Source organism: Hylobates moloch, unplaced genomic scaffold (genome assembly GCF_009828535.3).
Source record: "Hylobates moloch isolate HMO894 unplaced genomic scaffold, HMol_V3 SCAFFOLD_1, whole genome shotgun sequence".
In the NCBI taxonomy this organism is placed as follows: Eukaryota; Metazoa; Chordata; class Mammalia; order Primates; family Hylobatidae; genus Hylobates; species Hylobates moloch.
Window position 1 is genome coordinate 203,559,796 of NW_026652276.1, and position 27,888 is coordinate 203,587,683.

General features: G+C 34.9%; 1 protein-coding gene across 5 annotated transcripts in view; it reads right to left on the reverse strand.

Moving 5' to 3' along the window:
• CADPS2 (calcium dependent secretion activator 2) overlaps positions 1-27,888 on the reverse strand; it is a 572,316-nt gene that overhangs the window by 285,289 nt on the left and 259,139 nt on the right. For all 5 annotated transcript variants that reach the window (XM_058426274.1, XM_058426269.1, XM_058426272.1 and 2 more), the window contains exons 5-6: positions 23,296-23,532; positions 16,981-17,099 (exon numbers count right to left, since the gene is read on the reverse strand). In XM_058426274.1, coding sequence (XP_058282257.1) covers positions 16,981-17,099; positions 23,296-23,532 — 356 coding nt within the window. The remainder of the gene's footprint in view (positions 1-16,980; positions 17,100-23,295; positions 23,533-27,888) is intronic.

Consider the following 27,888-nt stretch of genomic DNA (forward strand, 5'->3'; position numbering starts at 1 on the left):
ACAAGCACAGTTGTGTATTTGGTTAAATAGAAATATTCTACCTTTGCTACAAAGATGTCTTTTTTGAAAAATACCCTGGGTATTCACATAAGAGTTGGGAAAAAAGGAAAATACCCCCTATGTTTTTTAAATGAGAATATTATAATAGCTCTAGAAACATTCAAATTCTAGCTTACATTTAAAAAGTAGTTTCTCCAAGAAACCTCAAGTGACATATAAAGGAAATTTAAATAATACATACCATTTTTGTTGATGCAAAAATATTCTGGATATGTAAGATGGAATATTAATGTTGCAATTTGTGACGGGAGATTTGGGCCACAGAAAGTGATTTGTACAATGTCACTTAGCAGATTGTATTTAATTATGTAGTGGGTGGAAATTAGGGTGACAACTGGCTCCCAGATGCTATTAAGTCCATTCAGACTCATTTAACTTTCTCATGTATTAATACTAGCAGGCCAGTCAGTGAATATCTATAGTTTTATAGGCATAACTAATTTTGGTAAAACAGTGTCCTCCCTATAGAAGAAGTACTCTTACTGATACTTCATTAATAGGTTCAAGATAATACTGTTGTCAGTTATTGGAGGTTAAATGCTTCATCAAATAAAGGTTAGTTACAGAACCAGATACTGAGGATACGATGTTGAATAAGACCTGCCTTCTGTCTTCAGTGAGCTCATCGTTTTTGAGGGGGAGCAGACAAAAAGAGAGACAACTAGAGCAAACAGTGAGAGTTCTGGGGACTGAGAACATATAGGGTATTACTGAAGCCCTCTGGGGAAGGAGGGAAGCAAGGGCTCAGGGAAGCCCTCACAGAGAAAAGCATCCTAAACTGGAGCCTTCAAGGAAAAGTAAAGGGAAAGTAGTTAGGTGCAGAATGAAAGGAAGGCAGGCCGTATGCAAGGATAGTGTTCTTCCCAGGAATGGGACCTGCTCCTGGTAGGGACAACATTAAAAAATGTGTGGACACAGGCCATGGAAGTTCAATAACTCCAGATGCAGGGGATAGCTCAACTGATAAAAACAGCTCCCTCCAAAATGCAACAGAATTCCTGCTTGAAAATACTACAGAGCATAGAATCTAAGCCGGAGATGCAAGAGGTGCAGAGGTAAGTGGAAGTCAAACCAGACAGAGGCTCCTGAAATAAACCTAGCCAAGGGCCCAAACCAAGGGGCAGGCAAGGATGATGTGGTAAGAAAGATTTGCTGGATATTAAGAAGGCAGAATCAACAGAATTTACATATAGAAATCAAAAAAGAGGAAGAAATAATAAATGCCCAAGTCTCTGGCTAAGGAATCCCTACAGCTAGAAATACCACATACTGAGTTGATAAACAGAAAAGGAGGAGAGTGTTTAAAGGTGAAATATAAATGTTTCTATTTTTAATGTGTTGAGTAAGGTATCCATGTGAAGAGATCCCCAGAGGAGAAGGCTGCCTAGTATTAATCTGGATAACTAAAAAGCAGATTTTGTCAAATGTAGAATTTGTTTTAGTAACAGTTTTCTTTCTAAACTTGAAAGCAATTTCTTCATATTCTTTCACAGGTTTAGGCCCTTTGTCAAAGTGTATTTCAGATAGACAATGTTACATACAATATGAAATATATGTACATATAGGATACAGTATATACTATATTCTGTATTACCTTAACATTTATATTTCACCTCTAAACACACTCCTCCTTTTCTGTTTATCATCTCAGTACCTATACTGTTTCCTATCTAATTAAAGGCAGTGATTATATTTTACTGTGAAATTCTTGCTCATCCATGCCATATGGATAAATATTCCTAGATCAGATTATCTTCCTTGTAATATATCTTAATTCACATAAGTGGTGCTATAAAACTGTGAACTATTTTGATCAACTTAAAAGAATTTGCTGTTTGACAATTACATCTTCAGATTGGTTTTAAGAAAAGGATGGCTATAAAAATGGATGGACACTTTTCATTCAGGCCGTCAGAAGCTACATGATGGAAAGAAAACAAAGCAAACAACACATGCAGTAGCTAAATCAAGGAATTACCCTCTTTGCAAACAGAAAGAGCAGCTCCATGGAGTCACAGCAACAAAGCTAAGCTGAGATTGGTGTAAACAAGTTTCTCTTTCTAAAGATCCCACCAACTGTGGGAAAACAGCAAAGGTCACTGGCTACGTTGGGGACCTTCTCTGAAAAAAATGAGCCATGAAACAGTCACAGATATGCCCAAGAAAATATTAATGATGAAATTTTAATGTAATCACCAATCTGTCTGATTATAGGGGAAACAAGTCCATCTGTTAGTAAGTCTCATCACAAAAGTGACTAATCACATTAAGTCCACAAACTTGCTCTGAGCCTTCTAGAAATACTGTTACTTCTGTAATTTTAATGAGTTTGCCACAGCAGAAATCAAGACCCCTGCTCTAAGCAATTTATAATTCTATTCCCACTATTAGTAGGTTATATGCTTAGCAAAAAGCTCAAATAAACAGTAAAGTCCAACAAAAACTTGTTATGACATGAGTTTGTTTAGAGCTGAACTTAAAATAACTTATGTCTGTTTGGGTCATATTTACCAAAAGTTTCATTTAATAAAGAACTAATGAGCCTCTCCCAGATGTTGGTTCAGTGGCCTTCACCCAGAATCCAGTATTTGCAGAGAGAGAACATGAGAATGAGGCAACCTGAAACACTGCTCACATGTAAAACAAATAATTGGATGTGAACATTTTGGGTTTTCAGAGGGAACCAACAGCTAAAGTTATTTAATATTAATGTAGATGTTGACATTTAGCTACTGATTTTAACAAAAATAATGCACCACTTTAGAAACACAGTTTTTTAAATGTGGATAATGATAGGCTAAGTTTTTACATCATTAGAATCATATTCATAGTGCATAAATATTGTTTCACTTTTTTTTTTTTTCCTAGACATCTACCATACTTGAAAGTGAAGTAATACAGGGCATAAAAGATGTAGATTTCATCTCTACCATTTTGGCAGAAATATATAAAATTCATGATTTTTTTCACATTCAAATATTAAAATTTTTAAAGATTCTTATGAGAATTTGCCAAATTCAATATGATCCAAGTGCTGCCATCTGCCAGCAAAGCTATATTATGGCAAAAAAGGAAAGTTAAACATTAGAACACAGTGAGAATTTCACAGACTTGCTTCAGGTAAAATTTGCTATTTTATAAGCAAAAAGACTTCACATCTTCGCCAACCAGATCCATCTTGCATTTTATGTAATAAGGAAATCTGAGCCAGGAACACAAAAGTGTTACTTGTCTAAAAATTGACTAATTCTTCATTTTTATTTTTTAGCCACACTTCACCACCACTGCAATTTCTCTGGTGGTCTTAAGTCAATGAAATTCTGGGAACAAAATAAATTAAAAATAGGATCATCTTCTCTTCCTTAAAAAACATTTCTTTAAATAATGTTACATGAATATCTTTGCAGCAATGTTTCTAGAGCCTATAATTTTAATTTGGAAGATGTGTAAGTGCAAAAAAACGCCCCAAATCCTAAGTTTACATAGACGTATTCTTCCCAGGAAAACAAAACAAAACTTAAGAAAAAATATTGCTGTTATCATCCAGGTCGCAGAGTTCCTATACTTAGAAAATTTTCTTCAAATTTCAAAGAGAAGGAGAAACTACTGTGGACAATAGCTCTCATGCTGCAAAAGTTACCTGATAATTGTCAGTACTTCAGGAGATTTAAGTCTCCCTTTTAAACAGGAAGGCTTAGAAATTATGATTTTAAAAAACTGTATTAATTTAAAAACATTCAGCTTGCCATTAACCTTACTAAATAACTTACTAACAAAAAAATGTATAAGTAAAAGGAGAAAAATCACTGTCATGGATATATAAATAATAGTGTCTCAGTAAGGAAAAATGTTACTTAGGTGGTTTGAGCTAAAAGTTTCCGTTAAAGCAGGAGAACCTGTAGCAGATTCATATACATATAAAATAATTACATAATGTGTAGATCAGAATCATGGCCAAATTAAGGAAAAAAAAGAAAGTTTATTTTTTTCATATGGGAATTACCTCATTTGAATGTGTGAGATGGGAGGTGTAGGGCATACATTTAAAAATACATTTCACTTGCAAAGAATGTCAATCTTCATCTTACGACCATTGCAATTATATTGCATACACAACTCCATAACTAAAAAATCTCTATATAATGTGTATATACAGAAACACACTATGGAAGCTAAAAAAATGAACATTTTTTCCTCTGAAGCTATACATAAGTCACTAGCATGAATATAAAAATGGAAATATATTGTATTGACTTTGTGCTAATGAAAAAGAGAGGGTTCTGAGATCAATGTGGGTACAAAACCTTCAAGTTGAACTGGTCTTGAAATATCAATCAGAGTTCCTAGGCAGAGAAAGATCAGGGAGGCACCATGTGTACATACAAAGGCATGAGACAGTATGGCATTTTTGGCTCCCACTCTGCTTGGATCTCCAGTTCACCGAGGTCATCTGAATACTCTGATTCACAGAAACAACTTCCTCTATTCTCTTCTTACCACTGAGGACTTACAAAGTGTTCCAAGATATTTTTAGGAACTCTTTCAGATTTCCCTGTATCTGAAATAATAGCAATAATATAAGGTTGGATTCAATTTAAGATTATCCTTTCTTCTGCTAATCCAGGTGTCAGTTACAGAGGAAGATCCCAGCTTCACCTTACTTCCATAACTCCATAACAGGTAATGGCAAGTGCTCTTCATGTAATGTATTAACATGGTGCCAATATGGAAGACACGGCTGCAAAATTACTGTCAACAACTGCAGGCTATTATGCTGCACAACACTAGAGATCCTTTGACAGTTGCACTTTAGCACAGCAGATATAAATCTTCAATGACATCAACTGAGACACAAAACCAATGTTGATAGAGAATATATGACAACCAATGAGTCTTTTCCCTTCATAACTGACACTTAGGCATTATTCATTTTGAAAACTATCTCCATTTGATTGTAGCTAACTCTCAAAATCTTAAAAAAAAAGATTATAAAGTGCTTACCAAATAAATATTTTATGACACTACAAACACCCAAGCCAAAAATCTCAGAAAGGACTTGGGAAACAACAGCACATTCCACTTCATAAAATAATGTTTGCTGTTTGGTACTGTTAAAGGCACTCAATCCTTTATTAAGTGTGAAACTCCTCCTGTAAATTTCCTGGACTTAAAAACAGGATGCTAAAAGAAGAGATTTAAAGAAAGTAGAGAAATGAATACATGAGCAGAAAAATAAAAAATAAAAAACCACTCAAAGCAAAGGCTAAAAGAAAAGATAGTGAATATATGGGCAGAGGTACCTGCAGAATATAATGATTGGGTGTTCCTACATATATTACCCCAATTAACTCACAAAATAGTCCTCGAAATAGGTACCACTGTTTCCTTCATACCAATGAAGAAACAGACTCAAACAGATATAAATAGCCATAGTAACACAGCTAATCTGTGGCAAAGCTAGGATTTACACTCTGCAATGTCTCAATCTTTCTCTTAAAACCATGTTGTACTGATAAATACCCACTATAATCCCCTGTCGTTAACATTTTAAAACCTAGAAATTTTGAATTCTTGAAAAATTCTACTACTGTATGATCTTTATATGTAGAATCTAAAAAAGTTAAACTCATAGGAATGAAGAGTAGGACAGTGGTTGCCAGAGGCTGAAGGTGAGGGAAATGAGATATTGATCAAAGAGTATACATTTTCAGCTACAAGACGAACAAGTTCTAGGAACTCTGTACAACATGGGGGATGATGGATATAGTAACTTGATTGTAATAATCATTATGCAATATATACATATATCAAATAATCATGTTGGACACCTTGAATACAATCTTTATTTGTTAAGTAAATAATTTTAAAATTTTACAACACAAAAATTATACTTCCTTATCTTTCATTCAATATATTTCTGTTTTTAAATATTATGAATTCTGGTAATTTTTCAAAGCATGAACTTACTTACCAATTCATACCAAGAGCTATGCAACTAGGTTTCTTAAAATGCTTTCCTAACTTATGGATATCACCATTGTTATTCATTCACAGATTGCTGAAGATCTTGACAAATCTTTTACATGTGCTATCTCCATTTGCTCTCTACAGCAACACTCTCAAGTAGTTATTAATGTGCTTGTGTCCCAACAGAAGATTTGTACTTTAATGACCCCTTAGAAACCCTGCCCTGTGTAAAGATCTGCACCAGCGGCACTGAGGGTGGACCAGCCCCGGGCATATCTCCTGGACTGCTGAACAGAGCTCTAGATTTAAGAGTTGCAGCATCTTAGAATAAAGGCATTTCTTCTGACTGTATGTTGCATGTGAGGTATGACAACACTAAAGTCTTTAGATTTCAGGACTTAGTTCAGGCTCAAATAAATGGCATCTCCTAGAAAAGCAACCCTTCAAACCTTTCCTCATGTACTTCCCACAATAATTCTGAAAAATTTACCTTCTTCACACATTTTTAAGTGGACACCTAGAAATTTTTAATACAAAGAGTTGCAATGAATATAATTTCTGGTGCATTTGAAACATTGACATTTAACATAAAACTGTGGTGTCACTCTTAAGTAAATACAATGGAATCTAACTACAGTTCTGCATTGCTTAACGATGTGGATAGGCTCTGAGAAATGCATCCTTAGGCGATTTTGTGCTTGCTCATGTGAACATCATAGAGTGTGAAAATCACAGAGTGTACTTATACAAACCTAGGCAGTATGGCCTACCGCAAACCTAGGCTATTTGGTATAGCCAATTGCTCCTGGGCTACAAACCTGTATAGCATGTATTGTCCCGAATACTGTAGACAACTGTAACACAAAGGTAAGTATGTGTATTTCTAAATATATTTAAACATAGAAAAGGTACAGTGAAAATATGGTATAAACAATACAAATGGTAAACATGTATAGGGCACTTACCATGAAAGGAACTTGCAGGACGGGAAGTTGCTCTAGATGAGTCAGTGAGTAAGTGGTGAGTAAATGTGAAGGCCTAGGACACTACTGCACACTACTATAGACTTTATAAAAACTGAACACTTAGGCTACACTGAATTAGTAAAAAAAATTAAGTAACTGTACTACGATGTTACGACGGCTATGATGTCACTAAGAGATAGGAATTTTTCAGCTCCATTATCAACTTATTGGACTGGTCATTCATATATGCAGTCCATCATTGACTGAAACATCATTATGCAGTGTATGACTATTTTGTAGCAATATGATCCTACCACCGATGAAAAATACCTGCAAACTCTTTACAGAAATTTACAATATTTCTTTTTTCATTGAACTCCTTACTTTGACTTCATTGCCCCCAGAAACTTAGAATTGTTTTCTACTGTAATATATGTTAATGCCTGAATATTAATGACCTTATCAAAATTACCTATGCCAAATTTATATATATTTTTTCTCTGATCCTAAGGATCTAATCTCAAAAATCACTGAATTGAGTTGTTATTATACAGTAATGCTCAAGTGATCCCAAACAAATATATCACACAAATGTGCATTTATAATACATATAAAAAATAAATTTATTAGATATGCATCTCAATGAAATGGATAGTGTTATTTCTTCCAATTAGTTCATGTATCCATAGATTGAAACAGAGTTCAGCATTAATTTTAATCCAGGATTTTTTTTTTCTGTTGTAAGCTCTAAGAAAATAAGTAGATGGGGGCATTATTATAGCAATGTCCATTAATTTAATTCCTGCCTATTTAAATGTCCCCAAACCACACAGTGATTAATAAGCAAAAACTCTTTTTCAATTATTTATCATTTGAATACTTGCATAAATTATTTGCCAACTTTACTGAAAGTAAAATACAAGCCATCTAATTTGCAGAAGAATTTATTACATCATCAATCAATCACTTCCTCAAAACCAATGGCAATATTACACATTTGCCTTTTGAACTGTACCCTGGAGGTTTTTCCACTCTGGGACAAGAATCACCACTGTTAAAACCTGAGTTAAGTGAGAGTTGTACCTTTCTTTTGTAAAGTGGGAGAAGGATGACTGTGAAAGGGAGGCTGAGAATGAGACTGAGCAGAAGACCTTTAGGAAAGGGTACTTACAGAATTAGAGGGTTCCTACTCAGTCCTATTAAAAATATACATGTGCCTATGTATCCCTGGGGAAATTGTCTTGCTTATCCAGGTAGTCTCATAGTTTGAAAAACATCATCCCAGTTAGGGTAGCAAAAGTCTGGACGTGACCATAGAACTAGGGCCTAAAGTGAACACACACAAGAAAAAGAATTGGCCCTTTATGGTGAATATCTTTTACATGGAACTTCTAGAAAAATTGGAGCTTGGGGTAGGAGAATGAGGACTGGACTTTCTACCAATCTGGTCAGATGCTGGGCCAAGTGTCATAGTCTGAGACCGACTGAGAGGCTTTTTTTAATACTCTAAATAGTAGAAAAAGTAGTACGATTAGAGTACTGAGTGCCTATTGAGCCATACTATTGTGGCTGGTGCTAATGGGGAAAAAGAAGGTATAATACACAGCCCTCGTCTTCAAGGATCTTCCACCTTATTTGAGCCATCTGTTAAGGAAATGAAATTTAAGCAGAAAGAGGATACACAGTCTATATTATTAAATCAGTAGCCCAGGGGAAGAGGAAAGAGGGCAGCCATAGGATGTATAATTTGGCGAGGGAATGTTGTGATGTTAGAAGTCCCTGGCAGTGGGAGAACTGCTAAGAATTCATCGGAGAAGAGTTACATGTGGACACTTGCTATGACAAAGGGCATTTGCTAACCAAGAGAGAACTACAAAAGCACCTACATACATAGACATTTCACGCCTTCTTCCCCTTCCTCCCAACTGCAATCCTAAACAAATGTTGTAGAAAGATTAGACGAGCAGGAAAAGCAAGAGTGGATAAAAGGGACTAAAGTCCCTTTTTCCCACTACAGGTTTCTGAGTGATTTAGAAGGAAAGAAAAAAGGTTTTGAAATGTGTAAGTCTTGGTTTAAACTGTTCTGAAAAATTTAGTACCTGAACATGTTATTTAATACCCAAAATAACCAGAAAAGGTATGGTATTTGCAAAGATGTCTTCAAGGATGGTATGAGAGAGAGATCCTAGAGTACCTGAGGATTGTGCTGTGTTAAGAATTAAGCTTCCTATTTAAGCCCTTCCAAATTTAGACCACTCAATAATTTGTTACATAAACCAAATCAAGTAATAACGATAACTATAAAAGACCGTTCCGAAAAAACTGTCACAGTATATAAGGGGACGTGATTTCAAGCTGTAAATCCACAACAAATACTACTAATCATAATTCCATAAACTTTCTCCCAAATTTTCTCATGCTGTTTTTCACTGGAGCTCATGAACGCTCTTCAGCTAACATCTGGAATCTAAATCCATCATATTTGCTTATTAATTCAGATGCTTCTAATTTTAAAGATCCTCAGACTGCTCCCTTTATTGTAAATAAATTCTCAATGAATGTAAATTTCTGTATTTGGCCAATGCTTGTCTCTTTAGGCTTCATTTTGTTCTGCACCAACAGTATCAGTCTTAGAGAAATGTTACTTCTAGTGAATTTATTTATACAAAAAGAAGCAATCTGTCATGATTTTGAAGATGGAAATGAGAGGAGAGAAAACTTTTGTGTGGTTTGAGTGTTTTGCCTTTGGTTCATTAAAAATAGGCACAGTTGGCTGACCGCGGTGGCTCACACCTGTAATCCCAGCATTTTGGGAGGGCAAGGTCGGTGGATCACGAGGTCAAGAGATTGAGACCATCCTGGCCAACACAGTGAAACCCCGACTCAAAACTACAAAAATTAGCTGGGTGTGGTGGTGCACGCCTGTAGTCCCAGCTACTCAGGAGGCTGAGGCAGAGAATTGCTTGAGCCCGGGAGGTGGAGATTGCAGTGAGCTGCGAGTGCACCATTGCACTCCAGCTGGTAACAGAGCGAGACTCCATCTTAAAAACAAAAAAAAAAAAGGCACAGTTTTTGATAGATCATATAAAAATGTAGCATATTTTATCTCTAGTCTGTAAGAATAGCTGACTAATGAATTATACTTCAAAAATAATTCTGACATTACTGAATTAAAATGGAAACTAATATGCTTTTAAAAAGCACGGTTAGATTATCTTGGTTTATATGCAGTCTGTATTTAATCTCTCTTAAACATTGTCTCAGTACCTTGCCATTCTGATAAGCATTCCATTTGTAGCTGCAATGTTCTTTCAATAGTTTGACAGATATTACAATTCTGGTTAAGAATTTAAAGTTTCCAGAAGTTGGTACTGGAGACTGTATTTCCCATCATTTTCATAAGGCAAAAGGATGTTCTATCATAATATCCATAAATATATTTCTCTAATGACACACAATTCATTAGTTTTTCTTATTGCTTCTTGTCTTTTTATTACTTTCAGGGGATGGGCAGTAGAGACCCATTAATCTTCAAATGCTTTTAATAAAACAGCATTATGGGATGAAGGAGAGACAGAGAGGGTGGCAAAAACACAGTGTGGCTTCCTGGTGTTTTTGTTTTTTTCTCTAACAAATGTTACTGATATTTAATTCCCTACTGTGATTATCAGTGCACTTATATTTTATTGTGGTACTGCACTGGACACTTAAAAATTTGTTAAGAGGTTAGATTTCAAGGCTGGGTATGGTGGCTCACACCTGTAACCCCAGCACTTTGGGAGGCTGAGGTGGGAGGATTGCTTGAGGCCAGGAATTTGAGACAAGCCTTAGCAAGACTTCATCTCTACAAAAAAAATGACACAATTAAAAAAGAGGTTAGATATCATGCTAAATGTTTTTCCCTATTTGTTTTTAATAATGAATTTCCAATTTTCCTGGCACCAAGATCTATCTTCACCTTCCATAGAGTATTACTAGCTCCTGTGTTTGTTTAGTCACTCAAAGGATACTTAACACTTGGAGGGAATAAAAGACTAGTACATATAAGGAAATTTAGGACTACTATATGAAAATAACAAATCTTGTTCTCCCTTCACCACCCCACAGCTGGTCATCCCTCCTACTATCCCTCCATTTCCTTTTCAGTGGTATCGTTAAGGGTATGGGCTAACATTAAAATAAATGAAATGTCTGGAAAGGGTAAAATGCTGTAAAAGTGTAGAAACAATTCCTCTGTATCTCATTCATACAAAATTTTTCCTGGTTTACTAAGAGACTATGAAACAATGACTTAAAAATCCATAAATAACAGGAATTTTCTCCATAACCGAAAAATATAGTTTATCCACACTCCCTTCCCTATTTTACAAAACAAAAATTAAAATGAAACTTTCACAAATTACATTGCCTCACCGTTACTCTTTGTAAATCAAACTTGTCTATCAATACTCTGTTTATTAGACCCCAGGTCCTATATTCTAGGTTATGTACCAACCTCACACGCTGTTTCCCCCTAATTGCTGGCAGGAAATCAGAACTACAGGAATGAAATAGGTAATGGCCAGAAATCTTGATTAAGTATATTGGAAATATGGACTAAATAAGGCACTTTAATTAGTATCAGACAGAAGGATGAATTTATCTCCAACAAAGCACAAACTGTTGAAGCATTAAAATTTGGAAAACGTGTCTGAGACATAATTCACTATCATGATGGAGGAGACGAATCTCTTTCCTGTCGTGCAAGATGAGTTCAGGATGAAAGTAATGACACTGTGACACTGCTAAAAAGCTGCAGTTGGTTAGCATTCATGAGATACATTTTTAAGGTAATCTGTCCCTGGGATACCATGATAAATACAAATCTCTTAATTTATTTAAAAAGTTAACTCGGTGTTCATGGGGAAACACAGAAAGGCTATTTTAAATTAAAGGCTGTTTTAAATTAGACAAATTTCCTTATAGAAAGAGTAATAAAAAAAAAGAGCACTGGGGGCTTATTATAGTACTTCCTCTCAGGTTTCTAAGTATTTTAATTCACTTATATTGTTCATGCACTTGTTCCCCAGTATCGGAAGCCCTTTCAAATACATTATGAATATACTGAAAATTAAATAACAGCCCATGAAACTTTTACTATTTGTAAAAAAAAGTGTTAAAATAACATAACTTCAGATAAAAGTTAATTGATCTCACGAACCAAATATTTAAGTATCAATTAAATATAAGATTTTGTAGAAACTATGATAAGCAAAAAAAAAAAAAAATCCAGATACAAAGACTACATATTGCATGATTCCATTTTTACAAACTATCCAGGAAAAGTAAAATTACAGAGCCTGAAAATAGATGAGTGGTTTCCTGGAACTGAGAGTGGGAGCAGGAATAGACTGCAAATGGCCATGACAGAACTTTCTGAAGTGATATGTTTAAAAATTGAATTTTGATGATAGCTGCACAAATGTATAAATTTACTAAAAATCATCTAATCTACAATAGATGAATTTTATTTTATACCTAAATAAAACAGAGAAGATTATGTGGGGAAAAGAAACCATGGCATTGAGATTATTAGAGAAGTTGCACTCCCTCAAAATCTCATGGATTAGTAGGGTAGACTTAGTAAAATAATCTAAGGACCATGAAAGAGCTTCCCAACAAGTGGTGGTACACTAGTGTTCTTCCATTGGGTTTCAGGACTGACAAGACTTCAATTCTCTTGGCCATTGGAGTGACATGGTAGGACCTGGGGCTTGTATTCCCTGCAGCTAAGAACCTTCTTCCATTGACTCTATTTACTACAGAAACAAAATATTTTGCTGATCAAAGGCACCTTGATGAATGAAAATGAAGAGAGATCGTATCATTATTTACAAATGCAACTAAAGCAGTGCTTAAAGGGAAATTTATAGCTGCAATTGCCTATTTTAAGAAAAAAGAAAGATCTCAAATCAAAAGCCTAACCTTTCACCTAACACACTGTAAAAATGAAAGCAAACTAAACCTAAAATAGAAGGAAGTAAATAGTGCAGAATGAAGATAAAATAGAGAACAGAAAAATAGGAGAGAGTCCAAGAAATCATCCTAGAAATGTTATTTAAAATAGTCTTTTAATGAACAAACTTTTAGTTAGATGGGCTAAGAAAAAAGAAAGGATATTCAAATTACTAGAATCAGAAATGGAAGAGAGGACATTATTACTGACCTTATAGAAACTAAAAATAATTACAAAATCTATGATCAAAGGTGTAACAATAAATTAGCGAACTTGGATGAATTGAAAAATTAATGGCATTAACTTTTAATGGCAAAAAACACAATTACTTTTGCACCAACCTAATAGAAAAACACAAAATGGCTCAAAAGAAAGACAATGAATAGAGCTATAATATGAGATCAAATTAATAATCAGAGAATTACTACCAAAGAAAAGCTCAGTCTCAGATGGCTCCACTGGTGAATTCTACCAAATGCTTTTAAAAAATACAAATTCTTCATACCTTTGAAAAAAATTGAATGGTCCACTTAAAACTTATTCTACAAGGCCACTATCACCCTGATAACAGAATCAGAGATATCACACAAAAAATTACAAGGACAATATCTCTTCTGAATATAGAGGCCAAAAACTTCAACAAAGCACTAGAAAACCAAATCCAGTAACAAATTTTAAAAATCCTATATTATGACAAAGTGGGAATTGTGCAAGGAATGCAAGGTTCATTTAACACCTGAAAATCAAATAACGTATTACATCATATCAACAGAATAAAAGACAAAATCCATATAATCATCTCAATAGATGTAGGAAAAGCATTTGACAAAATCAAACACCCTTTCATTATAAAAACAGTCAATAAACTAAGAACAGAAATGAACTTCCTTAAACTACTAAGAGTTTCTATTAAAAATTCATAGCTAAAATCAGATTTAATTATAAAGGATTATATGCTTCCCCTCTATGATCAGAAACAACACCAACATGCCTTTTCTTACCACTTATAGTCAGCATTGAACTGGAGACAATTAGTCAAAAAAAATAAATAATGGAAATCTAAATTAGGAAAAAGTTAAACTATCAGTATTTGCAGATGACATGGTCTTGTACATAGAAAAGTCTACAAAATCCACTAAAAATTTTAGAGTTAATAAGCAAGCTCAGTAAGGTCGATTGATGCATATAAAATCTATATACAAAAATAATTATATATCTAATAACTTGAATGATTTAAAGATAAAATTAAGAAAACAATTCAACTCAAAATAGCATAGAAAAGAATAAAATAATAGAAATACATGTAACAAAAAAATAAAACTTTTACTTTGAAAACTACAAGAAATTGTTGAAAGGGAAATTGAAGGTCTAAATACATAGAAAGACATCCCATATGTGTGGATCAGAAGACTTAATATTGTTAAGATGGCAGTATGCTCCAAATTGACCTATAGTTACAACATAATCCCTACTGGAATCTCCGCTGGTAATCTTTGCATAATCTTTACAAAAGTTGATAAACTGTTCCTAAAATTCATATCAAATTTCAGAATAGCCAAAACAATCTTGAAAAGCAACATAGGTGAAGGCCTTGCACTCCTGATTTCAAAAGTTACTGCAATGGTAGAGCAATGGTAATCCAGAAAGTGTGGTAGTGGCATAAGAATAGACATATAGATTGGTAAAACAGAATTGAGAGTCCAGAAACAAATTCGTGTATCTATGGTCAACTGATTTTCAAAAAGGATGCAAAGAACATTTAATAAGGAAAGAATAGGTTTTTCAACAAATGGTGTTGGGACAACCGAATAGTTCCAAGTAAAAGAAGGAAGCTGGACCCTTACATTACACCATACATAAAAATCAACCTAAAATGGATCAGTGACCTAAATATAAAACTATGAAAGCCTTAGGAGAAAGCATAGAGCTAAATCTTAGTGACCTTAGGTTTGGCAATGAATTCTTAGCGGTGACAACAAAAGCACAAGCAACAAAGAAAAAAATAAACTGGACTTCATCAAAATTTTGTATTTCAAAATACAAATCAAGAAAGTGAAAAAATTCACAGAATGAGAGAAAAGATTTGCAAATCACATATATGATACGGGCCTAGTATCCAAAATAGAGGAACTCTTAAAACTTGAGAAAACAAAAATGGGCAAAGCACTTGAATAAACTTGATATATGGCACTTGATACTGGCATTGCACGTCAGGCAGGAAAAATGTAACGGTGCTAGGACATTTAGCTTTCCATATGAAATATATATATATGGAAAATATTTATGCCATATCAGCTTGTATAAGTATACTCTACGATGTTCAACAAACCTAATGACACGTTTCTCAGAATGTATCCCTGCTGTTAAGTAATACATGACTGTATATAATTCTATTTATATGAAATGTCCAGAACAGATAAATCTATAAGAGACAGAAAGTAAATCAGTGGTTGGTTAAGGCTGGATTGGTTAGGGGTTGATAGCTAAAGGGTACAGTTTTGTTTTTTGAGATGATGAGCATATTCAAAAATGGATAGTGGTGATGATTACACAATTCTGTGAATATACTAATATATTGCCGCCAAATATATACTGTGACTAGGTCACAAAAGTAAGTTTAGTCGACTGAATTAATAATTCCTCTTGAATGCTTACTAAGTACTCAGATATAAGACTAAATAGGATAAGATGTTTCACCCTTTTCTCAAGACGAAATACATTGCAAAATAAACAGATAATTAACACAGTCCAAAAATTAAAAAGTGGTCAGCCAGAAAATGTACACCTTCCACTGGGTTAAAGGGAAGGATTATTCTCAGTAATGGTTAAGTTGAGATTCTCAATGCCAAAAATCAGCTATACAAAGATATGAGGGGAGATGACTACAAGCAGAGGGGAAAGCAAGTGTGACACTGAGAATGGGTGGATAAGTGTTTGAGGGACTGCCTGAAGTCCAGGGCGGATGAATTGCAGAAGATCGGGGGAACAGAGGGAGAAGGCGAGATCCTGGAGGTCATGAGAGATTGGTCAAGGGCAGGCCTGTAGGGATTTGTAGGTTAGGATGAGAAGCTTCGACTTGTTTCTTTTCAAACCCCTAATACTCTGTGCACCTCTCTTCTGTTACACATAACCCTCTGTATCTCCCTATCCTGCCTGCTCTAAAGAAAATGGGCATTTCTCATATATCTTCAGTGCCTATTTGGGATCTCAACAGAGGTTTCCTGAATGAACAGGTCACATACTGGTATTATAATAAGGCAAAATCCTAAATCCTATAAGATATTTAGAATAAAGATTAAATAAAAGAAAAAAAAAATGTTTTCTAAAGGTAATGTACAAATGAAGGCCAAGCAAATTGCATCTGAATTCCTCAGGCCAACCTGGCTGTTTCTGCTAGAGACCATGATGGTTCCCCAAGTTTGAATGAATTAAAGCGAACATCTTACTAATTTAATTAACTCATTGCCAGAATCTGAAACATCAAACTGCTGGCAAAAAGCAGCTTTATGCTCTGAATATTGCGTGGTAGTCCTACATTAACTGCTTCTCTAGCCTGCTCACTAAGTATTCCAAGTCATTGTGCAGAATCATGGTATCTACTGATACATCACCAAAAACTGTAACAGACAAAAATGGAAAGGCTATTAGAATTCTCGCAACCGAAACAGGATTATGTATTACCTTTCAAATAACACATGATGATAAAATTTGCTTTCCTTGGAAATGACTTATAAATGTTTTATTGCCTAATGATTAGCTTTGCATTTGCATGTTGGATTTTCTGTTTGTACTACACAGGGATTCTGCCAAAATTCTAATGATAACATCAGTATCCAGAAAGGCACACACTAGTTCTAACACATTTGAGACAAAGCTAGCCAAATAGCAGTTTTAGAGTGTAATACCACACATTTATGCACATAAATAGAGCATGTTTCTTTGGGAGGACTAAAAAAACAAACAACAATAATACACTTTTTTCAACTGGCTTACTGTGGCCTAGAGGCTTCAGCCTGGTCTGTCTGCAGTTTTTCTCCTTCCACTTCCATTGTACAGTAAACAATTCGATTGGGAGCAACTGACTTCAGGCCTTGCACTTCCATTATGACAATCTAAAGATAAAATGATTTTAAAATAATGCATCAAGTTGATAACATTTAGCAATATACATAAATAGCAGCAAGAACTGTAATAAGGAAGACTGACAAAACTGAAAAAAATTTGTTTTTTGTTAACATCACTGGTATTTTATATTCTTTATAATCCAACTCTATTCATAGAAGGTATAGTAAATAACATTTTTAGGAAATCTGGTAACTGAAAATATATCTGCTGCCAGATGCAAATAAAAGTAAGGTCAAAGGTCATAAATATAAGCCATAGTGAATTAAATGAAATTTAAACTCAGATCCTTAACAAATTAAGGCAAGTCTGCATGAAGTTAAGCAGAGTCACAAATGAAAATTCAGTGCAGATGATAACAGCAGTACATGATAAGTACCATATAAAGTAATATAGTATATATTATTGGTAAACATTGATACCATCATACCAACTCACTGATATCAATATGTGGTATCAGAAATTTTCTATATTCACTTATTTGAGATTACTATTACTGTCTGTAAAAGAGTTTAATTTATGGACTGTGTCTTATTAAATAGAAAATTATAATTTGTCACTGAACATCTTAATACTAACTTGTAAGAAAAAATAATTTTTCTATCCATTAAAGATATGTACTAATTTAATTCAGTACACTGGAAAAGGGTGGAAAAACTGATATTGCCTTATATATTTGTAACTCCTGGGAGAAAGGACAACATATATTTTTTATGTGTGCTTTTTAATGTTTGTCGAAGAGGCTGCCAATCTTAAAACACTGTAACCTATCATTCTTATTGGATGTATGTATCAAATATGAATATTATTTACCATAACATTTTCAATGAAAAGTTGCATCATGAACTCTTCTAAATTCTCAAAACTTAATTTATAAAATAGATTAAAATGTATTTTTACATATGTACATTGATTTCTTCATTGATCCCATGTTGTATTTGCACAAACAATAATAAAATTCATGTTATGCAGCTACCAAAACATCTATCATAAACTTAATCTGTATCAGTTACTGATCATATAATACTTTATTACAGTCATCACATTTTTTAGAGTCGTGATAAGAATTTTGATCCAAAAGGGCTCAAAAACAAACCATCTTAAAAGTGTTCTTCCTTTCAGCTCTGTTACAAGAGAAGGGTCATGTTTGTAAATATGAATGTGTATTTGTTTTTTGTTAAATTTTGTTTTCATAAAATATATAGGAAACTGATCACTCAGTTATTTATCAATAAAATAAAAGGTCAAACTCAGAACAAGTTTTCTTCCTCATCCAGAGCTTTTGTCATTTACTCACATGGAAATGCATACCAACATATGAATCAAAATCAGGACTTAACTGAAAACAGACTAAGAAAATTAATGGAGAATTGATAGAGAAAAGTAATATCTTTCACAGCTGTTTTAACACTCATCAGGGAAATTGGGATGAAATACTAAATCTTGATTAAAGAAAATAAGCAAAGGAAGTTATGCATTTTTAATGACTCAGATTTTTTGTTACTAATATTGAAATTTGTTAGCTTCTTATACAAATAAAACCAGAAGCTGAGATAAATCAAATATATAACCATATTAATTAAAAGGCAACTACACTTGGACTTACCACCATTTCTCTAATAACTTAATAATAAAAATGTTTGATGGTCATTTAAAATGTATGAAACAACAGAATTGTGTAGCACAAGTCTAGAAATCGTAAGAGTATTGCTTCATATTTCAGAATATTATTGTTGACACTGCATCTCTTTCTGCAGTGTGTTTAAATAACCCAAATGCAAGAGAAGGAAGCATCTGCTTGACATTATTTCTGTCACCTCTACTATAAGCTACTGTAAACATGATCTCCTAAAACATACAACTTGTGAAACAGTACTCTGCTTTTCAAAACAATACTTCCAACTGTGCTGGGAACGTTTTATCCTGCAGAATTGTCACTTTCAAAAGATACAGCTTCTGTGATGAACCTATATGTATACATAAAACAATATGATTCTACAGGTCTGATATCCAAAAGGAAAATAAAACATAGGTGGCCTTAATAATTAGTGATAAAGACAGCCAAGAATTCCATGGACCATCAGCTAATCTAATTTTAAGTAAGTGTTTCAATTCCCAGCAAAACTTGCTAATGGACCTACAGAAGCTAAATGACCTATTTTTCATCTTCTCTTCCCCAATCTCTCTGTAGCTGATGTCATAAGGATAAAATAAAGTTGTCCTAGAAGTAAAAAGAAGAGAGGCATGTATAAAATGTGAAACTAGGTAACATTCTTCCAAGTGAAACACTGACCACAGAGTTAGGAGACATTTAAGCATGTGTAGTTTATAAAAAAAATGACACTGGGCAGTATGGTGAAATTGGGAACCATATAGCACCAAACATAGAGAAAGTCATGGGATCTGCTAGCCTAATATCAATGAAAGAATTCATTCTAAAAAATCAACTATAGGCTGGGCGCAGTGGCTCACACCTGTAATCTCAGCACTTTGGGAGGCCAAGGTGGGCATATCATGAGCTCAGGAGATCGAGACCATCCTGGCTAACACGGTGGCACCCTGTCTCTACTAAAAATACAAAAAATTAGCCCAGCATGGGGGCGGGTGCCTGTAGTCCCAGCTACTCGGGAGGCTGAGGCAGGAGAATGGCGTGAACCTGGGAGGCAGAGGTTGGCAGTGAGCCGAGATCGCGCCACTGCACTCCAGCCTGGGTGACAGTGCCAGACTCCGTCTCAAAAAAAAAAAAAAAAAAAAAATCAACTATATTCATGCCACTGATAACATTCCCCACTTTCCACTTCTTAGGTGAACATTTGTTTTTCTAGTATTGCTTGAACATTTAACATTATTGAATAGCTTAGCGTTTTGTGGATTGGCTCATCTCTTGCTTTAATATTTCTTCTGAAGCCTTAATGAACAGAGATACCTAAAAGTAATCCTGTACAGCTAACTGCTTTTTTGATACCATAAAAATCCTTAATCCAATAAGTATTTATTGAGTCAACTGTGTGCTAGGCACTATTTAGGCACTTTCAATACCTCAGTAAACAAAAAAGAAAGAGAAAGAAATATAACCTTCCTGCAACTTATATTCTAGTAGAGAAAGCCAGCTAATTAACAATAAACACAATAAATAACTGAACTGTATGTTAGTTGGTAAGTACTATAGCAAAAACTGAACTTGGTAAGGGAATAGGGTGTGATAGGAGAAGGGAGGGGTGGGAGCAATTTTAAAGAGAAGGTGAAATTTGAGGAGAGTTTTTCAAATCTGCACTTTATTCCTTTGACTCAGTATAGTTCTTAGAAAAGATTCCTCCACTGGACCACTTCTAAGCTTGACTAATGAAATGTGTGAGCTTTAAATTGGTTTAACTGCTTGCCTTTCAGAGTTTTCTTAGGCTAAAATATGGGGTCTAAGGATCAAGGCTTGCTGAAAGGACTAGAGATAATTATTCAGTTTAGCTTGGCCGATGTCACAGGCCCTGTGACTACAGGCATATCTATTCTCTCTGGTGTCCTATAAACATGCACTGCGCCATCGTCACTTAACACGATTTTACTTTGTTGCTGGACACATAACTCCTGCTTAAAATACTGTGGACACCGAGAACAGATTTGTATTATGCTATGGTAGGAAAATATCTGCTTTAGATAGACATAGCAACAGTGGATGTCAAAACAATTTTATAAATATGCAAGCTTCTCAGACCATGCAAAGTGAAGTTTTAGCTCATATTCTCTGCCTAACAACCTACTGCCAACTGAACAGCCCTCCTAAACATATTGGCAATAAAGCACAGAATAACAATTCATAATTTCACTTAAACATTGACTCAGCAGCCTAATTTTGTTTTCAATAGGCAAAATATAATTCATAAGAAGTTAATTACAATTGTTTAAGATTTTTGAACAATAGAGCAAAGATAAAATGTTCTGAACTTTTAGTTCTGAATGTTTACATATAAAGATAATGGTAGATTTGTACATTATCAAAGTTATTTGCTCTACAAATTATTTTTTTCATCAATAAATTATAGACTGGGCATGGTGTCTTAAGCCTGTAATCCTAGCACTTTGGGAGCCGGAGGTGGGTGGATTGTCTGAGCTCAGGAGTTCGAGACCAGCCTGGGCAACATGGTGAAACCCCATCTCTACTAAAAATACAAAAAAAAAAAAAAAAAAAATTAGCGGGGCATCGTGTTGCATGTCTGTAGTTCCATCTACTCAGGAGGCTAAAACAGGAGAATCGCTCAAACCCAGGAAGTGGAGGTTGTGGTAAGCAGAGACAGTGCCACTGTGCTCCAGTTTGGGCAATAGAGAGAGACTCAGTCTCCAAATAAACAAATAAATAAATAAGATAAACTCTTGCTGGAAAAAGTTATACTATAATTAAGGGACGAATTTTGTTTTGTATAAAGCCTTAAAAAATAGAAAAGAGTTGACGCTTTGTATTTCACTCAGCTGGAGATCTGAGACAGGAATGATGAGGAAATTCTACAGGTAACATGCTATGTAGTTTCAAATTAGACATCCTTATGTTATAAGGCTGAAAAGGCTGAGAAGAAACCCAGTAGTGAAACCATTTGGCAAAGTCATTAGGTAAGCCCAGAATTGAATCTTGAGTCAGTCAGAAGAAAGCCTCATAGTTCTAATCTGACACTAAGCTTAATCTATTAACCTACAAAGAAATCATTAATCCTGAAGTCAGGAAAGTGAGAGGCAGATGTCCTGAAGTTTGAATTTATCTCAGAGTCAAATATATGGAGAAAAAAGAATAAAAATCGAAGTTTTCTTTTTCTGCCATAAACTAAGGAAGTGAAGTTTCAATGAAGAAATTGAAAACTGTTCTTTGTAAGACTGTATTTACTTTTCTTTGTCAATCAGCAGCACTGGGAAACAGCAGAGAGGATAAAATGGAGCTAAAGCCTCAATATAATTTTTGAGAGAGCTATGAATTAAAGTGTCACATTGTTACTATTTATTCATGGAATAAAAATTATGTGGAGGGGAAGCTTAAGTTTAAGCCAAATGGTGACTTGATACTCCTAATTATTATGTTATAATCTTTTATCTTAATGCCTGACATACGTTCTTTCTCCTAGGAACTAAAGATGTCAGGTGTGTGTGTGTATGTGTGTGTGTGCTGTGGTGTACAAACCCATAGACATATAACTAGATAAGCCCATATACATACATCATCAATGAAGAGATATCATGTAAACCATCAACAGAAAGCTGTACAAAGAGTATTAGTCTTTGGTTTCCAGTGATTTGCATAAAATAATGAAATTCTGAAGTTTTGGAGAGCACAATTTTAAATGTATGACTTTTGTTCTTGCTCTAATATGTACCGTGCCTGTAATAAAACTTGAAGTCCTGAAAAAGAAGAATTCTCTATTTCTCATCATCCATGATACCTAATAATATGCATTATAACTGGCTTATTTGATATGATCCTAGAGAAATGATCCCACGGGTAAAGTAGATTTAAAAAGAAAGGTTAAGCAAAAATCTGAAAGGAGTTCCCAAATTACAAAGAATTCAATTATATGTTGAATTGCTATTTCTACCCACGTGCGTTTTGATGCTTATTTTATCAATGAATTTTTGTTATTGTTGTATTTTTGAGACAGGGTCTCACTCTGTCAGCCAGGCTGGAATGCAGTGTGATGATCACTGTTCAATGTACCCTCAACCTCCTGGGCTCAAGCAACCCTCCCGTCTCAGCCTCCCAAGTAGCTGGGACTACAGGCTCACATCATCATGACTGGATAATTTTTTTTTTTTTAGAAACAGGGTCTCGCTATGTTGCCTAGGCTGGTCTTAAACTTCTCGGCTTAAGTGATCCTCTCGCTTTGGCCTCCCAAAGTGCTGGGATTACAGGTGTGAGCCACAATGCTCGTCCTACTTTATCAGTAAACTTACACTAGCCTTGCTGGCATAAAGAAGACTTGCCTTAAACTTTTATTATTTTATTATTTAATCCTAATACTGTTGTTATGTTTAAAGGAAAATTTGTATTCATTTGCATATACAAGCTGAGTGTCCAACAAATGAAGAATAATTTAACATCTCCAACATATATTGCACTGTTTTAAATTCTAAAAGTTACTGCAAAGGTCAACAGAAATTATTGGGCAGCATCATTTATGCTGTCAGAGGCGAGCATGAGATCAAGCTACTTACCTCTAAGGTGAACGACAGTACCACGTCGGACTTTGACAGCTGAATCTCATTCTCATCTCCTATGTCCAAAAATGCAGAGTTCTGTGAACGTTTTAATTTTTGTAATTTAAATTCTGGACCACCTTTCGAAACTGGAAGACTTTCCAGATTGGCCATTAGCAAATTCACTGAAGACCGCAACTCTTCTATATACATATTCTCCATATCTTTTTCTATAAATTTGGGGAATTTTCTTTCCTTGAAAATAATTTTTAAAATAATAGTGTTACACAAGTCATATTTCAATTTTATCATAAAAAATTGTATGATATATATATACTTCACTGTCTTAGAAATTACAACACTCTCAATATATCTATCCTACTTGAGTCACTAGGCTGTAAAATCCTCAGGCTTAGGCATTTTTGATTATATCTAAGGTACTTCAGATATCTTATTGAGGATCATTGCAGTAAAAAATGAAAAAAATCACATATATTTTCACATTAACTTTATTTGTGATAAGATTTGCTTGAGGAAAAACAAACTCTGAAAACATGCACGGAAGATATTTTAGTGTATAGATGAACCTTAGCCACTAGTAGCTTTGCAACACTTGGGATAACTGGTCTATAAAAAAAATGTTCAGGACACACAGCTTTGCCAGTTAGGAAATAAACATTTTAACAATAGCCCAGTTTCTTACCACAGATATGCGTTGTTGGAAGGGTATGCTTTTTCATAAATAGGCATTAAAAACTCACATTATTGAAGAGTGATATGGTCATATTTCTAAAATTAGTAAATTTTCACATTACATTAATGTGCCAAGATCTCTTGTGGCTATAAATTCAGTTTTTTACTAAAGGCTTAGAAAAAGTTAAGTTTAAAGCAAAAGGAAATTTATGATAAAAACTATTAAGGGAAAAAGTAACAATATCAATTTGGAAGATTCTATTTTCTTGCTAAATTATATCAGCATTGCCATTCAATAATTTTAACTCTGCAATCAGATTTGTTTCTTCTGCTCAATTAAAAGGATGTTCCAAATATTGATATTTAGATGGTGCCAAATCATTCTTAGAGAAGATTATAATAAATTTATATTCCCTAGAACAGCAAATGAGAGCACTTTGTTCCCTCACATTCTTGGCTCTTTCTTTAATGTTTGCCAACCTGGCACTTAGGTTTTCTCTCTTAAAGACAGACGGTATATAGTTTTACAACATTAAGCCTAGTGTAAAATGACCACCACTGCACAGAACCGGCTGGAGGATGAAAGCCTAAAGCAGCCATCTTTCAAATGACTGCTGAATGCTCCAGAAAAGCACTGCCTTTACTGTTGTCTCCCTTGATATCATTCAAAATCTAACCTAAGAAATCTGCATGTTTAGTACAATTGGAAAGCATCCAGCACGCTCTTGTCAACCTGCATCTAGTCTCTGACTCAGTTGCACCAGTTCATTCATGGGATAGGAAGGAACATCTGGCACCACTTCACAGATCAGTCCCAGAGTCTCAGGCCACCTGTTTTTCTTCTCCCCCAACATAACATTCACATATTTCTTTTTAAAATAATTTACATATAATCAAAATTAAAACTGCATAATGTCACAGACAGATTAAATATCTACATTAAAAAGTAACTTTCCCAAAGAAGGTTCTTAAATATCCTTTTAAAACTTCTCTACAGTTTGAAGCAACATTCCAAAACAGCAAATTTGTATCCTTAAGAAAAACAGGCAACTACCCAGCTATAAAATACCTGGGTTTCCTTTAGTGGGGCGGGGGAGGGAAGGAATTGTCTTTAGAATATTTTTTCAGTACAAGCAAAGAGAGGGGAAAAAAGTAAAATGATCCATAAAAAACATATTTTATATTTTTGGACTAACTTTAAGGCTGCCAGAAAAAGCATCCAAAACTGAGAAATAAGGCAAAGCAATGAGGGGGCAGATCCTTTCAATGTCATATGGAGGTGAAGGCCATCCAATGATCATTTGGGGACAAGTTCTTAGTTCACCTTATTATTTATTACTGATTAAAGATTCCAGACAATAAAGTTACATGTTACCTTGTAAAACTGTCTGAAAGAGGTGCAAATAATGTTTGGTGAATAATATAACCCAAAGGTTCAGTTTAAATCTGTATTAGAAATTAACCAGTTTTTGATTAAGCCCATTAATCTTACCTTAGTAATGCCCCCAAACACCTAGTTTCTCATATGCTCTTTGGTCTGGTTTTAATACCTAACTTGTTTGCTTATTAATTACGCATTAAATAAAATCTCTATTGTGTGTCCATTTTATATTTGTATGAAAATCACAATTTTGCCCCTAAAAAGGTAGAGTTCAACAAAGAAAAAGGCAAGTATGTCACATATCTGAAAGTTCTGATATACTAAAGCTTTGCTTTCAAATTTTCAACATGTTATGGAAAATCTAGCATTAGCACAAGAACAAAAATAATCTATTTGTATTAAGCTTTAACTATAAACATTAACTATCATCTGTCAAACAGGAGAAAAGCAGGCATCTCCAAAATTGGCTCTTTTATTAGTATTTCCAAACTTTTCAGGGACTAGACTATACTTGAATTTTTTTCTCCAAAAAAGCTCAAAATTCAGTTTTAAAGCTTTGAGGTTTATTGATAATATTTCATCAACTCTATTTAGCCTGCTTATGTTGTCTCTCACTGGCAAACAATAAAACTAATTGTATATCAGACAAATGTACATTTTAAATTTGTTCTTTTAAACTAGAATTGAATCAGAAATAGGGCTATTTCCTAGCTGTCTGTGAGTCACTCTTATAAGTCATGTGTTCTAATTAGGTCCTCTGTACAGCATAGGTCACTAGTGGTCTTAACCCATGGTATACACAAAAACAATATTTGCTTCTTTAAAAAGTTTTTCTCATTATTCAAATATAGTCATTTTTTCTTAAGTGCTCTTAACCCTTCCACTAGATGACATCTGGGGTTCATATCACAGGATTGTTTCTCTAAGCTGATCTCTGCTGCTTCCCATGCCCCATATTAATTTTAGGTTCTAATCTCAGCATCATGGCATCAAGTGAACTACTGGTTGTGAAGCTAGTTCCAAACCTAACTAAATCGTTGAAGTGTTTAAATGTTTTTGCTACAAATTAGAGCAGATTCATTTATCCTTACCATATTGGTATTCTCTCTTCCTTTCAATTCAAATATGCCTTTGAGTGGGAGAAAAGGGAGGGAGTCTACAAATAATTCAAGAATTCCTCACAGCCCAAGCTTTCTCACAAATGTGCCAGCATGTAAGACTCAGTCATTTGATAGACATTCCCTGAGTGTCTGCTATGTGTTCTGCTCCAGGCCCCTGGAGAGAACCATGAAGATAATGGACAAAGTCCTGATAGACTTAGTAAACAAGGAAATAATTTCTTATGGTAGAAAGTGGTAAGTGGCATGGAGAAAAAGTCTAGAAGGAGGAACACAGAGTGAGTGGTGAGAAGGGTTGCAGCTTTAAACGGGGTGGTCAGGGAAGGTCTCAATGAGGAGATGATGCCCTTTGAGCTAAAAGTGGATAAGGAAGTATGATGATTAATTTTTTTTTTTTTTTTTTTTTTTTTTTTTGAGATGGAGTTTCGCTCTTGCTGCCCAGGCTGGAGTGCAATGGCACAATCTCGGCTCACCGCAACCTCCGCCTCCCAGGTTCAAGTGATTCTCCTGCCTCAGCCTCCTGAATAGCTGGGATTACAGGCAGGCGCCACCATGCCCGGCTAATTTTGTATTTTTAGTAGAGAGGGGGTTTCTCCATGTTGGTCAGGCTGGTCTCAAACTCCCGACCTCAGGTAATCCGCCTGCCTCGGCCTCCCTAACTGCTGGGATTATAGGCATGAGCCACCGAACCCAGCCCAATTAATTTTGTTTCTCAATCTGGCTAGGCTATGGTGCCCAGTTGTTGGATCAAACACGAATTTAAATGTTGCTATCAAGATATTCTTTAGATGTGAATAACACTTACAATCAGTAGATTCAGTAAATCAGATCACCCTCCTACATCTGTAGGTAGGTCTCATTCACTCAGCTGAAGGATTTATGACCAAAGGCGAAGGTTTCCTAAAGAAGCAGCAATTTTGCCTCAAGACTAAAACACAGAAACCCTGAGTTTCTCGCCTGCCAGTCCACCCTACAGATTTCAGACTTAAGACTGTAACATCAACCCTCACCTGAATTTCCAGCCTGCCTACTTGTCCTATGGATTCTGGACTTGCTAGTGCCCACAGCTGTGGGAGCCAATTCCTTGAACGCAATCAATCTCTCTCTCTCTCTCTGTCTCTCTCTCTCTCCCCCCCTGCCCTCCCACACACACACGTATATATATATATACATACACACACATAACACGTATGTATGCATAACATCTACTTTTTAATATTATATACATATTTATTATATCTCTCTAGATATTAGTCTAGATATATGAAAATACAGATATAATCTCCTATTGGCTCTGTCTCTCTGGAGAACCTGACTACAGCAGGGAGCAAGCCATGTAAATGTCAGCAGAAGTTTGCTGCAGGTGAAGAGTCAGGGCCAAGGCCCTGTGGCAAGGAAAGGCAAGGAGGCCACCATAGC